Raw genomic sequence first — 13497 nt, forward strand, 5'->3', positions numbered from 1 at the left:
CCCATAAGGCGGCAACATTTCTCCTAATTTTTTTTTTTTTTGCCGTTGCCAAGACCTCAATTTCAAGCTTCATTTCATGTGATAGCAACATCACCGAAACCATTCTTTTCAGAATAGCCCCCAGTTTTCGCATCAATAGAGATCTAATCTGCCAACATTTTAATTCAATATAAACTTTTAAAGTGTCCAAGATCATATGCCACTATTGCAAAAACATTCACAGGTTGCGGGATCCCGTATGTTTTGCATTCATATACTCGAACCCGACTTCCCACTTGGGGACCAGCCAGAGGTACCACCCCGACTAGAGGTTGGGTGGTAGTGAAGGGCACTAATCTGCCTAAATGATTGGTTGAAAGACCAAATGAAAATTGCCAGTGGACCACCAGTGTGTGCTGTGTCAACTGTCAACACTCAGTGCTGCAAAATTTGGCAAATAATTTATTTTTTTTTTTTTTTGATAAGTAAAATTTGACAGATTAGTTTCTTTGGAACTATTAATTTATTGAGGAGTTAATGGTATTTCAGCAGTCAAAAAATAGTAAACAATACAAATGGATTACTTGAACATGTAAAAGGAGGTAATAAGAACAATTAAAGCATAGGCATGGAAAGTAAAAGATGCAGATCTTGTGGAAATTCCTGTTAAAAAAGGAAAATAGCAGAGACCATATAGTATATCTTAAGTATTCTGGAAACCTAAGGCGTTTTTTCTTAAACAGAAAACTGATTCTTCAAAAAGCTTAAACGATAAAGTTGTGAATAATTTGAATGATCCCTTTGATAACATACTGATGTTTAATTGCAGTAGGCTACAAACAGGGGAGCATATTTCAAATGTCTTTTAGCCTGATAGGCTGTATTTAATACAACAAAGGGCAAACAAATAGATTTTTTTCGAAATGCAAGAGCCTATAGTTTTAAGCACTTTATTATATATTACAGCTATACTAACAAATGGGGAAAACTAGCCAAAACGGAGATTACACCATTTACATTAAATGAGTCTCCAAAAACTTACCACGAGATGTAGAAATCCATCCCCAATTCAAGAAGCACCACTCCGACTCCATAAGCATCCCCTTCGTTGAAGCAACCATTGTGCTCGTGTACTCCGGAGCTACATTGATTAATCACAAACTACGGTGTCAATTTCAAAAATTTCTAGTTTAAGCCTTACATTGCAAATGACCCTATAGTTTAAATTTAGGAAGATAGTTAAAATTAACCCTCATAGGAAAATAAATTGGAGAAAAGGAATACCTGAAGCAATTTATGAGCAGTCTGTGGCAGCTTAGGCTCCTCCGGTGATGAACTTCCTTTCCTCTACCTCTCTTTTGCACTTCTTTTGTCCTCTTACTCTAAAAAATCAAATTCCATAAAAGAATTTAAAAACCAAAAAATTAAAAACTTTGAAGTATTTTGTTTTCCCAATAAATCATTGAACAAAAAAGAAAATTCAACCAATTTACAAGTTTAGCTATATTGGCAAGTCTCTAATTTTCAGGAAAAAAAAAATGCACAACGTTTATATCTTCAAAGGGCAAGCAAATAGGTTTTTTTTTTTTTTTCGAAATGGAAGAGCCTATAGTTATAAGCAGTTTATTATATAATACAGCTATACTGACAAATGCGGGAAAACTAGCCAAAATGGAGATTACACCATTTACATTAAGAGTCTCCAAAAACTTACCAAAGTTACATGGAATCATTCTTTGGCTTACCAAATTATGGTGGAAATTCATCTTCTTGTTCAGAAATAAACTATGGTACTTGGAAATTCATCATTCTCTCTTTTGCACTTCCTTTGTCCTCTTACTCTAAAAAATCAAATTCCATACAAGAATTTAAAAACCAAAAATACAAAATTTTGCAACGAGTGAAAGTTTTAAAACTATGATTATTTGTTTTCCCAATAATTAAGAGAAATCATTGGACAAAAAGAAAATCCAACTAACTACAAGCTTAGCTACATTGGCAAGTCTCTCATTTTCACAAAAAAAAAAAACATTAACAAAAATGAACAACATTTATATCTTCAAATTCTCTTCCTTTTCTCAATTTTCTCAGCTACCAACCAGAATCTGAACCAACTACAATTAGTACAATTACTTGGCTTAGCTTAATTGGCAAGTCTCCCGTTTTCACAATAAACCAAGACATTAAATGCACAACAATTTTATATCTTCATATTCTCAATTTTCTCAGCAAACAAACAGAATCCGAAGAGAGAGGACCTTAGGAGAAGGTTGAAATAAGAGGTCGTGAGGATCGAAACCAAAACGCTCAAGCAAAATCTTCTTTTCCCCGCTACTTAAATCACTCCTCGATTCCGATAGGCGATAACAACATATCGTTTTTTTTTTTTTTTTTTGGTTGATAAGCTAACACCATATGGTTGGCACAGCTCAATTCAATCAAAGCCCAGTTAGCACTCTATGGTTATTGATAATTTGTGTCATTTTATATTGCTGGAGGTCGAGCCCAGTTAGCTTAAAGTGGGGCTTTTTATGGGTATCAAGTTCGTAAGGCCCAAGCACGACTGTGACAGCAGGGCCAGATTAGAACAGTAAAAGCCCGCCATCTAAGAAGGCAAGCGAGAGACATGTTTGCAAACAATATCAACCCAACTAATAACTGAAATATATGTGTAAGTGGGGAAGTTATTTTTTCATACATGTCTCTAATTTATTGAATTTTAATACAGATAATATAGTGTCATTAGATACAAAATAATTTTTTCTACTATTTAGGATTTGTTGTAAAATTATTATGCAAATTTTATGGATGTAGTATTACTCAAAAAATATATTATAATATTTAAAGAAAATATAATATGTCAAGATTGTAATGGATAGTTTAAATATATAATATAATTTAAATTTAGTTGAAAATATATATGGAATTATGACGGATAAAATTGTGATATCATATGTGACAAAATATATGCACATTTTTTAGGGGTGTGCAGAAAACCCATCAACCCACCAAACTCGACCCGACCCGACCCAAACCACTGGGTTGGGTTGGGTTACAAAAAAAAAAAATTTATAATGGGTTGGGTTAGGTTTGGGTCATAAAATTACAAACTCGCTAAACCCAAGGGCTGGGTGGGTATAAAATTATATACAAATTTTATATAATATATATTAAAAAAAAAAAAAACCAGTTGTAGAACACTTCCTCGATTCCTATTATCATATATAATATAAAATCCTATTAGTTCTTTTAATATATATTGAAATATATTATATAATTAATAAAAAAAATTAAAAATTTAGATATATTTTGTTTATAACTGAGTTAGGAATTCATATATATTTTGTTTATAAGTGAATTAGGGTACTAGTTCATTTATATTTTGTTTATCAACTTAGTTGGATACTTAAACATATTTTGTTTACAACTAAGTTGGAATATTATTTTATATATTATTGTATATTTTATTTATCAACTCAGGTGGCAAGTGCGATATTTTTTTTCTGCTCAATTTAATAATAATAGTAATAAAAAAAAATTGTCCAACTCATGGATTCAACCCAACCCATGTGGGTTGGGTTGTGTTAGGTTGGACTTATGTGATGGATTGGGTTGGGTTGAATTTTTTTTGACCCACCATGGTCGGTTGGATCAAAAAATCCCCTCAACCCGACTCATGCACACCCCTAACATTTTTTATTAAAATTTTATAGTTCAACTAGTTGACACCTCCCAATACATCTATGATATCTATAGTTCAAAACCCGATCTCCCTGTTCTAAGTTATAACTATCGAATTAAGAGCATTGACAGTGATACTCTCAAATAGCTATATTGTTATTTTTATTAACCCACAACACAAAAAAAAAAAAAAAAAATGCTCCATCGATGTAGCTATCTTTCAAATTTTTTAGTAAATGAGCTTACAGTAAAATACCATCTATGACAGTTTACTGTAGCTTAAAGTTATAACAAATATTAATATTTTATTCTTACTTTTCACTCTCTCACTTTTTTGAGTTTCTCTCTTTTTCTTTCTTGGGTCCGGTTAATGTATACCCTTAGGGCATACATTAACAAATCCATTTTTGGAAAAATTTTATCGGAATTGTCAAAACTTTTTCAGTTCTCGATAAAACTTTTCCCAAAAATGGTATACTATTGTGTGCCCTTAGGGCACACATCAGTAAAATCCTTCTTTCTTTATTCACCTCTTCTCTCTTCTCTCTTTTTCCTTTCTTTCTTCGATGATTCAGGCGATTCTCTCTTTCTCCCTTTTCATTTTTCTTTCTTTCTTACCTAGATTCTTTCTCTTTTTTGTCTTTCACAATTCTTTCTTCTTTGTCTCTCACCCCTCTCTCTCTATCTCTCTCTTCCCTGTGAATCTTCTCTCTTAAACAGATGAAAGAGATGGGTTTGTAGTAGTTCATGGGCAACAAAGGCAACAAGTTAGCGGTGTGGCTGGTATGTGTTGGCTATGGTTGGGTTCTTATTTTTGTGTGTCCATATGGGTTAGGTGGTGTGAATATGGTGGTTTTGGTGGTGTTGATTTTGGTGGTGGATTGAGATTAGATTTAGGGTTGAAAACCATATGGTGGGTTGTGGCTAGATTGTGGCGGTGAGTTGGGTAGTCCGATTTGGGTTTTCTCTAGTTGTATATTCATATGGTTTTGTTTTTGATATGGTTGTGGGTTTGGATTTGGTGGTTGTGGTGGTGGTGTCGTGGTGGTACGGGTGCTGTGGTGGTGCTGTTTGATTTTGGGCCGTGAGTTTGGTGATTGTGGGTTGAAGAAAGGGAGAAGAAGAAGATAGAGAGATAGAGAAGAAGCGAGGTGATGGGTTTGGTGGCTGCAGGTTGAAGAGAGAGAAGACAGAGAGACAAAGAAGAAGAGAGAGAAAAGGTAATTTATAAATGAATAGTGTGTAACTATATTGTAAAAAATAACGGCATTGATGTAAGGTAAGTTGTGAAATAGTGAATTCAAATAACTAAAGTGAAATTTTTAGATGCTAAACACTAAAAATTTTTAGCACTGTTAAGACATATGTGAATATTGTTAGAAACATATGTTATGTAAATTAGCTAATCTTTTGACGAAATGCACTTTACTTGTAATTGGGTAGATCTAGGATGGGTTTAGTACTTCAAGGAACAAGAGTTCAAGTTTAGTATTGAAGTCATGCAAATCTATCCAAGAAACAAGTGGAGATATGTTGTTCATTAAATCTCGACAGATTCATATCCATCGTGGTTTAATGATGAATCTTGACAGCATCTCAACAAAAGCTGTATCTATCGAGAATTACGAAATTCAGATTTCCAAATCTAATTTCATGCATATCCAAATTAAAAATTAGGTTGAAGTCTTTTCTTTTTCTTAATATATGGTGCATGCATAATGAATTCATCTCATGAATGTGAATCCTCTTTCAAAAGTCCTTTTTATTTGTTTCCAAAAGCAGATCCAATTTTTTTATAAACCAAAAATCATTTTTTAAATTTTCCAAATAGATCTTTTTTTTTTTGTGGATAAAATCACTTTTTCTTCTTTTACAAACAACAGATTTGATTTTTCTTGATAAAATCACTTTTTTTTTTCTTTTACAAAAAACAGATTTGATTTTTCTTGATAAAATCTTTCTTTTTACCCTTTATAAAAATAGATCTAATTTTTACAAATCAAGTCTTAGTTTTTTAATTTCCAGGACAAATTTGATTTTTTTTTTCTTTAGAAGACGACATATTCATGAGGCAAATTTATTTAGATTAATTCTTGTCAAGTGTTTGTCATATGAGTTCAGCATATCATTCAACATCATGCAAAAAAGGGTATATTGACCATTAAAGTCTAGAAGACCAAACTCTGTCTAGGCGAAATGAGTGTCTAACACCTTCCCATTCCGTAATCTAGCCCCTGAGCTTAGGATTTTTGGATAGATAGATTAGTGCTTTTTTTTTTTTTAATAAATTTTGGTAGATTGTAACTAGGACCAAAGTTTTGTATTCTTTGGCATAGATTGTAACTAGGACCCAAAGCCTTGTAAGGTTTAATTTACCAAAATTGTATTGTTCCTTTGTAATCAATAGTATTCAAAGCATTCTGAATATGTATTTTGTATTTAGTTTTTTTTTTTTTTTGTATAAAAAAAAATAAGTGGCGACTTCACACTACTTACCCAAAAAGAGAGGTGCCCTTAAAAGCACCCAAATCTCTTTTATAAGAGCACCCAAGGACCCAGTCACTCACAAGCAACTTAAGGTTATTTTTTATCAAGTGTTTCTCTAATTCTTATGAAAAATCATAAATCCATAACATTAGTAGAAATTAAACATCAATAAATAACAAAACTAGACTATATTTACAATTACAATAAATAATATTTATAGAAATTAAATATAATAAAATCACTATAAGAAACCATAAAATAAATAGAATTTAAATTCAACTAAATTAGACAACTATAGTAAAAATAAATAAATTCATGAATTATAAAATAAATAAATAGCAATTAAACTGAAATAGCACTGAAAACAAAGAAGAAAAAGAAAGAAGAAAAATTTTGTAATGTTAAATGGACTGTGAAAGAGAATAAATGATAAGAGAACTGAGAATTGAGAAAGGAAAAAGAAAAAAAAAAAAAGAGGGTAGTGTTTACATTTTTTGGATTAAAATAATAAGTTGAAGACAATATAAAGTTTTTAAAAACGTGTGTTCAACTTACTATTTCAGTTTTAAAAAATATTAAGTGTGTAATAATGTGGAGATAACAAGGTGTGTGTAACAATTTTTATAAAGAAAGTAGACCTATAAAGTGACAAAAAGCCATAGAGGGGTAGCTATGGGAGGGTAGACTTTGGTTAAAAGTAAACTTTCTTGGGAGTTGCTTATTTTATAATGCAATTACACATTTTATGAACAAAGTTTCTTTCCAAATTAGTTTAAAAAGAAATTTTTTAAACTTCTTACATATCTCTTTTTTTAGGTGTGAATTTTGAAAATCTAACAATTAAATTTCATGTTTCTTATATTCTTAACATGCATATCAAATTTCATTCAAATCGAATGTTATTTACTACTCGATCAATTAACCTATTTTTTATACACAATTTTAGATCACAAAAATTTGAAATTTTAACACTTATTTAATGACATGACAATTGATCTTTGATCTTCTTAAAATTTTACAAAAATAAATAATATATTAAAAACATACAATCTAATAGTTATATTTTCAAAATTCATACCCAATATAAAAATATACGAGGAGTTTGAATAGTATTGTGTCAAACTAGTTTGGATTTTTTTTTTTTTTTTTTTTTTTTTTTTTTTTTTGGTGAAAAGTTGGCAATTTGGGGGGCCAATTTGGTTGATGAGTAAGAGGTGGGGNAAGCCAATAACCATCCCTAAATTTTAATTGTTTGGTATTGTCCCACATTCCTACCCAGGCCCCACACAGGATAAGCTTCCAAATAAGAGTCATCAATGAGCTAAGTTAGGCTGGTCTGGCCCATTTTTACTTGGCCCAGGGGCACAATTGGCTAGGCATAATGGGCTATTAACTAGTTAACAGGCTGGGTCAGGTTAGGCCGAAAGAGAAAACCCTAGCCCACGACCCTGCCCATGAGCAGTGCCCATTTTGTCTTTAACGGGCTAGGCTAATAGGTTGGGTCTAATGGGCTACCAATGGGATTGTGTTAGCATATTATTTTATTATTTTTATTAAAAAAAATCAATTTTTATAAGAGAATAATCAATCTATTTTTTTAAAAGAAAAGAATCAAAGAATTTAATACTTAATTACAATTTTTTTCCAGTCAAATCAATTTAATTTTTGTTTTGTTGATGGAAACTTATTTAATTTTTTTTTATTAAGGCTTCAAATAGTTTTTTATTTTTATCTTTAATAAAAAAAATATCAAATGGCTAATTCAAATTTGCTAGACTACCTGAAAAATATATATTTAATAAACTAAGTTTTGCACAATTACTTTAAGTATCTTAGTAGTTGAGAGAGTTCTCTTAAGAAATTCCTCTACAATATCTCAAGATTAATCCTTCATACACCTCCTATATATTTTTGTTATAAATTCTAAGTGATTGGACTAGGCAATGGGTTGGGCCAATGTTCTAGGCTACTGGGCTAGCCCACTGGGTGCCCATGGGCATAAAAATTAGCCTACAGCCTAACCCACTGGGCTAGTAGACTACCCATGGGCCTCAATAACAATGGGCCGGGCTGCATGGGCTATTTGATGACCCTTACTTCCAAATTTCATATAAATATTTCTCAAAAAAAGGAGTGGGAAAATGCCAAACAATTTCATTGCCTATAAATAACTCTTTAGCCATTTGGAGTAATTCATCTGCCATTACAACCATACTACTTTGTAGTAAAGTCCTTTCTTCATCACCCACCAACATAATGACAACCCAGATAAAGAAACCACTCTCCACCCACCTTATTTCATCCCCACTCTTGTTCTTCTTTATTATTATCACCACCCTTACACTGCTTTCCTCATCCCTATCTTCTGCTTCTTCAACTGCTCCTTTTGTTTATGTTGATGGCAAGGCTAAGGTAGCTAAAGAACCGAACGAAGTGGAGGCTCTTTTAAAATGGAAAACCATCCTTCACATCAAAAGCCAGTCTGTCTTGTCTTCTTGGGCTGGAAACACCGCTTGTAATTGGGTGGGAATAAGTTGCGACGAGTTTGGAAGTATCATCAATCTTAACCTTTCAAGTCATGGTTTGAGAGGTATGCTTCAAAATCTCAGCTTCCCATCTTTTTCTAATATACTCAGTTTTGACCTTTCTTACAACTCCTTAGCAGGGCCTATTCCCTCATATATTTATCACCTTTCAAAGTTTTCCTATCTTGACCTTTCTGCTAATCAATTCACTGAGAGCATTGCAACTGAAATAGGCCAATTAACAAGACTTCATGTCCTTTGCTTGGCCGAAAATAATCTCACAGGATCTATACCAACCTCCTTTAGAAACTTAAGCTACTTGTTTAATCTTTCTCTTTCCACAAATAAGCTTTCTGGATCAATTCCAAAACAGTTAGGAATGCTAAAATTTCTCAGAAATCTAAACTTGTCAGATAATGGACTTTCTAGCTCCATTCCTCAAGAACTAGGAATGCTAAGTTGTCTATTTGAACTTGATTTGTCATCAAACAATCTTATAGGTATCATCCCTACTTCTCTTGGAAATTTAAGTTACCTAACCATTATGTATCTTTATCAAAACCAACTTTCTAGTTCAATCCCATGAGAAATAGGAATGTTAAGTTCACTCAAATACCTTTCATTGTCATCAAACCTTCTCATTGGTGCTATTCTTGTTTCTCTCGGAAATTTAAGCAATTTGACCACTCTACATCTTTATAATCAACTTTCTAGTTCCATTCCTAAAGAATTAGGAATGCTAAGTTCTCTCAATAGCCTTGCATTGTCATTAAACCATCTCACTGGTACCAGCCCTACTTCTCTTAGAAGCTTAAGTAGCATGACCATTCTATATCTTTCTGAGAATCATCTCTTTGGTTCCATTCCTAAAGAATTCAAAATGCTAAGTTCTTTGTGTGAACTTAGTTTATACTTAAACAATCTCATAAGTACCATCCCAACTACTCTTGGAAACTTAAAAAACCTGGCCATTTTATATCTTTATCATAACCAACTTTTTGGTTCCATCCCAAAAGAATTAGGAATGCTAACTTCTCTGAGTAACCTAACATTATCAAGAAACAATCTTACTTCATCCCGACTTCTCTTGGAAACTTAAGCAGCCTAAGCAATCTATATCTTTTTGAAAACCATCTTTCTGGTTGCATTCCCAAAGAATTAGGAATGTTAATATCTCTTCGTGACCTTGATTTGTCATTAAACCATCTCACTGGTGTCATTCCTACTTCTCTTGGAAACTTAAGTAATCTGGCCATTCTAGCTCTTTTTGGAAACCAACTTACTAGTTACATTCCTAAAGAATTAGGAATGCTGAATTCTGCCAGTACTCTTGATTTGGCATTACACTATCTCATTGGTGTCATCCCAACCTCTCTTGGTTAAGAAACCTAACCATTCTAAATCTTTTTAATAACCAACTTTCTAGTTTCATTCCTAAGGAATTAGGAATGTAAAGTTCTCTTAGTCAACTTGGTTTGTCTTCAAACAATCTCACTGGTGTCATCCCTGCTTCTCTTGGAAACTTAACCAAGCTTGTTGCATTAATTCTTTTTGATAATAATTTATTTGGCTCCATTCCTCCAAAATTGGGAAAACTTCAATTCCTAACTAACTTACAACTACTTGAGAATAATCTTAGCGAGCATATTCCAATTGAGATGAACAACCTCACATAATTATATATTTTGACACTATCTAGCAACCAGTTCACTGGTCGTTTGCTTGAAAATATATGCCGTGGTGGATTACTTCAAAACTTATTTGCTTTTGATAATCATTTCACTGGTCCAATCCCAAAAAGCCTAAAAAATTGTACCAGTTTTGTTTAGAGTTAGGCTTGACCAAAATCATCTTACAGGAAATATAGCAGAAGATTTTGGCATATATCCACATTTGGATTATATAGATCTTAGTTTTAATTATTTACATGGACAACTTTCAACAAATTGGGGCCAATGTCATAACCTCAAAAGCTTGAAAGTCTAACAAGAATATTTCTGGAAGGATACCTCATGAGCTTGGAGAAGTAGTTCAGTTACATTTCCTCGACCTTTCATCAAATCATCTTTGATGGTGAGATTCCAAAAGAATTGGGAAGCTTGACATTTTTGGTAGAGCTTTATCTAAACAATAACAAACTTTCCCAAAACGTTCCTTATGATTTTGGAATGCTATCCAATTTAGAGGGGCTTAACCTAGTCGGAAATAGTCTAAGTGGCCTTATTCCTGAATTGGGGCATTGTTCGAAACTGTGGTACTTGAATTTGGGCAACAATCACTTAAACAAAATGATTCCCTTTCAATTTGGCTATTTGCACTCTCTCCATTATCTTGATCTTAGCCAAAATAATTTTACAGGAGAGATACCACAACAACTTGGAGATTTGTAAACCTTAGAAATTTTGAATCTTTCCCACAATGTGCTCTCTGGTTCTATTCCATCTACTTTTGATAAATTGATAAGCCTAACATCTATAGAAGCATTTAGAAATAACAAGGTTTTGTGTGGCAATGCCAATGGTTTAAAGGCTTGCCCCTCTGTAGATCATTGTGTCAAACGAGGGAATAAATTTGTGAAACTGATTTTATTTCTTTTTCTTGGCACCATCTTTCTTGCATTTGTGGGTATTGGATTTACATCAATTCTTCGTTTGAGAAAGGAGAGAATAGAAAACAAGCTACAAGAAGCACAACATCAAAAAAATTTTGCAATATGGAGCTATGATGGGAAAATGGTGTATGAAAACATTATCAAAGTAACGGATGATTTTGATGACAAACATTGTATTGGAGTGGGTGGGAATGGAAATGTTTATAAAGCTGAGTTACCAACAGTTCAAGTTGTTGCTATGAAGAAACGTCATGCCCTCTCAAATGGCAATATTGACAATCTAAAAGCTTTTGAGAATGAGATATGTGCTTTAACAAAAATAAGACATCGCAACATTGTGAAGCTTCATGGTTTTTGCGCAGATCCACGACACTAACTATTGGTTTATGAGTTCTTGGAAGGTGGGAGCTTGGAAAAAGCACTGAACAATGAAGAACAAGCCATGGAATTTGATTGGGTTAACAGGATAAATGTTGTTAAAGGTGTGGCACGTGCTTAGTCTTATTTTCAGCATGACTATTCATGTCCAATAATTCATCGTGACATTTCAAGTAAAAATATTCTGCTTGATTCAGAATATGAAGCACATATATCTGACTTTGGGACAGCTAAGATTTTGAATTCTGACACTTTGTACCACACTTCATTTGCTGGTATTTTTGGCTATGTTGCTCCAGGTATGTTATTTCTATTGGCTTGGCTTGTCTTTGTAAAGCTTTTATAACAATTTTTCCAACTCTTTCTAGGGTCATATGTGCTTGAATTTCCTAACTTACTTTTAGCAGTTAAAGAATTACTTTTATTGAGTTAGCTTCATTTTCTAATTTTTCAATTCTTTCAAATTCCATAATTTTCAATTTATCAATAAAAACTAAAAAGACTAAGTGATTAATAAGTCATAAACTCCCTCTACTTCTAGCGTCAAACCTAGGTTCAAGGTAATTTTTAATATCATATAGGTGTTGCAGTTGCACCAAAGAGCCTGCTACAACAAAATGCTTTTTTTGTGATGAAAAGTGTCATCACCAAATATCTTATTTTTTTTCCTTATGACTTTTTGCAACAAAACTTGTTTCATCACAGATACCACGTCACCAAAAGTCCGAGCAACAAAAATTTTCGTAGCCAAAAAGTCCAGCTATTTAAAATTTAAAAAAAAAAAAAAAAAATTCTTTTGGCAAGTTAACCGTTTCATCTCCAAATGTTTTCCTCACTAAATACATTATCCAACAACGAAATAGTTTCATTGCCAAAAGTATTTTATTTTATTTTATTATATTAAATCATATTTGGTGGCAACATAGAAACCATTTTTTTTTTTAATTCTGCCATATTCGTTGAAACCTTTTTTTTTTTTTTCCTGCCATATAAGGTGACGAAATATATCTTCACCTAAACTTATTTTTTTTATAAATAATTTGCCAATTAGGAAACAAATTATTTTGTCACCAAATGTTCATATTCCATCATATCCAAACTATTAGCGACAAAAAATTTCGTCACCAAAGATTTATTATTTTTATTCTAATTTTCTAGTTTCCTTTATTTCCTTTGATATTAACCTATCATTACATTATTAGAACCTTACATTTGAACAACACATTTATAAGCAAACGATCCATACAATCCAAAAGTAAATAAAACAAGTATTAGATTCAATCCATCCATACAGATACAAGTTTTTTGCAACAAATACAATAACACAAAAAAAATTTAATAATACAAAAGCATTAATGTAATATAAATAGGACCAAAAGAAGATGTCTTCAAATGATTTCAACACCACTTCTCCATTCATTTATACAACATTTCTAAAAATAATATTTATACAACGTTTCAAAAAATAATAATCACAATATCAATTTAAACCACCTTATAACACCATGAAAGCCACCTACTTACTCCCACTTAACAACCCACTACAATACTAACCATCAATATCACAATATAGAATACTTACAAGTATTAAAAAAAAAATAAAAAAAAAGTAATTCCATAATATTCATCCACAATTTTTTAAGATAATTAGTAAACACTCCCAATATCAAATTATACTATCTTATAACATCACGCAAGCCACTCGCTTGCTCCAACTCAACAATCCACCACAATAACAATCATCAACAAAATAGTATATAATGCTTACAAGTATAGAAAAAAATTTAAAATAATCAAACAAATATAACTCAACAATATTTATGCAACATTTCTAAA

The 13497-nt window shown here is 32.1% G+C and overlaps 1 protein-coding gene and 1 long non-coding RNA gene across 2 annotated transcripts; one reads left to right on the plus strand and one right to left on the minus strand.

Annotated features, from left to right (window-relative positions):
• Positions 1–743: 743 nt before the first annotated feature.
• Positions 744–2368, minus strand: LOC136068751 (uncharacterized). The gene is made up of 4 exons (XR_010630069.1): positions 2238–2368; positions 1725–1820; positions 1264–1361; positions 744–1120 (listed from the first exon to the last, which is right to left on the minus strand). It is a non-coding gene; the product is annotated as an uncharacterized LOC136068751 (long non-coding RNA).
• Positions 2369–8403: 6035 nt separating this feature from the next.
• Positions 8404–10055, plus strand: LOC112027645 (probable leucine-rich repeat receptor-like protein kinase At1g35710). Its single transcript, XM_024060303.1, has 2 exons — positions 8404–8737; positions 9829–10055. Exons 1-2 carry the CDS (start codon positions 8404–8406, stop codon positions 10053–10055), a joined length of 561 nt encoding a protein of 186 aa, XP_023916071.1.
• The last annotated feature ends 3442 nt before the right edge of the window (positions 10056–13497 follow it).

The sequence above is a fragment of the Quercus suber genome, unplaced genomic scaffold, assembly GCF_002906115.3.
Source record: "Quercus suber isolate HL8 unplaced genomic scaffold, Cork oak 2.0 scaffold_132, whole genome shotgun sequence".
NCBI lineage: Eukaryota > Viridiplantae > Streptophyta > Magnoliopsida > Fagales > Fagaceae > Quercus > Quercus suber.

What these genes read in the sequence shown, in the direction of transcription:
- LOC112027645 (XM_024060303.1), top strand. Translation starts at nt 8,404, where the DNA reads ATGACAACCCAGATAAAGAAACCACTCTCCACCCACCTTATTTCATCC. An exon ending in TTCAAGTCATGGTTTGAGAG is followed by an intron (nt 8,738 to 9,828) that starts GTATGCTTCAAA and finishes GCATTCCCAAAG; the next exon opens with AATTAGGAATGTTAATATCT.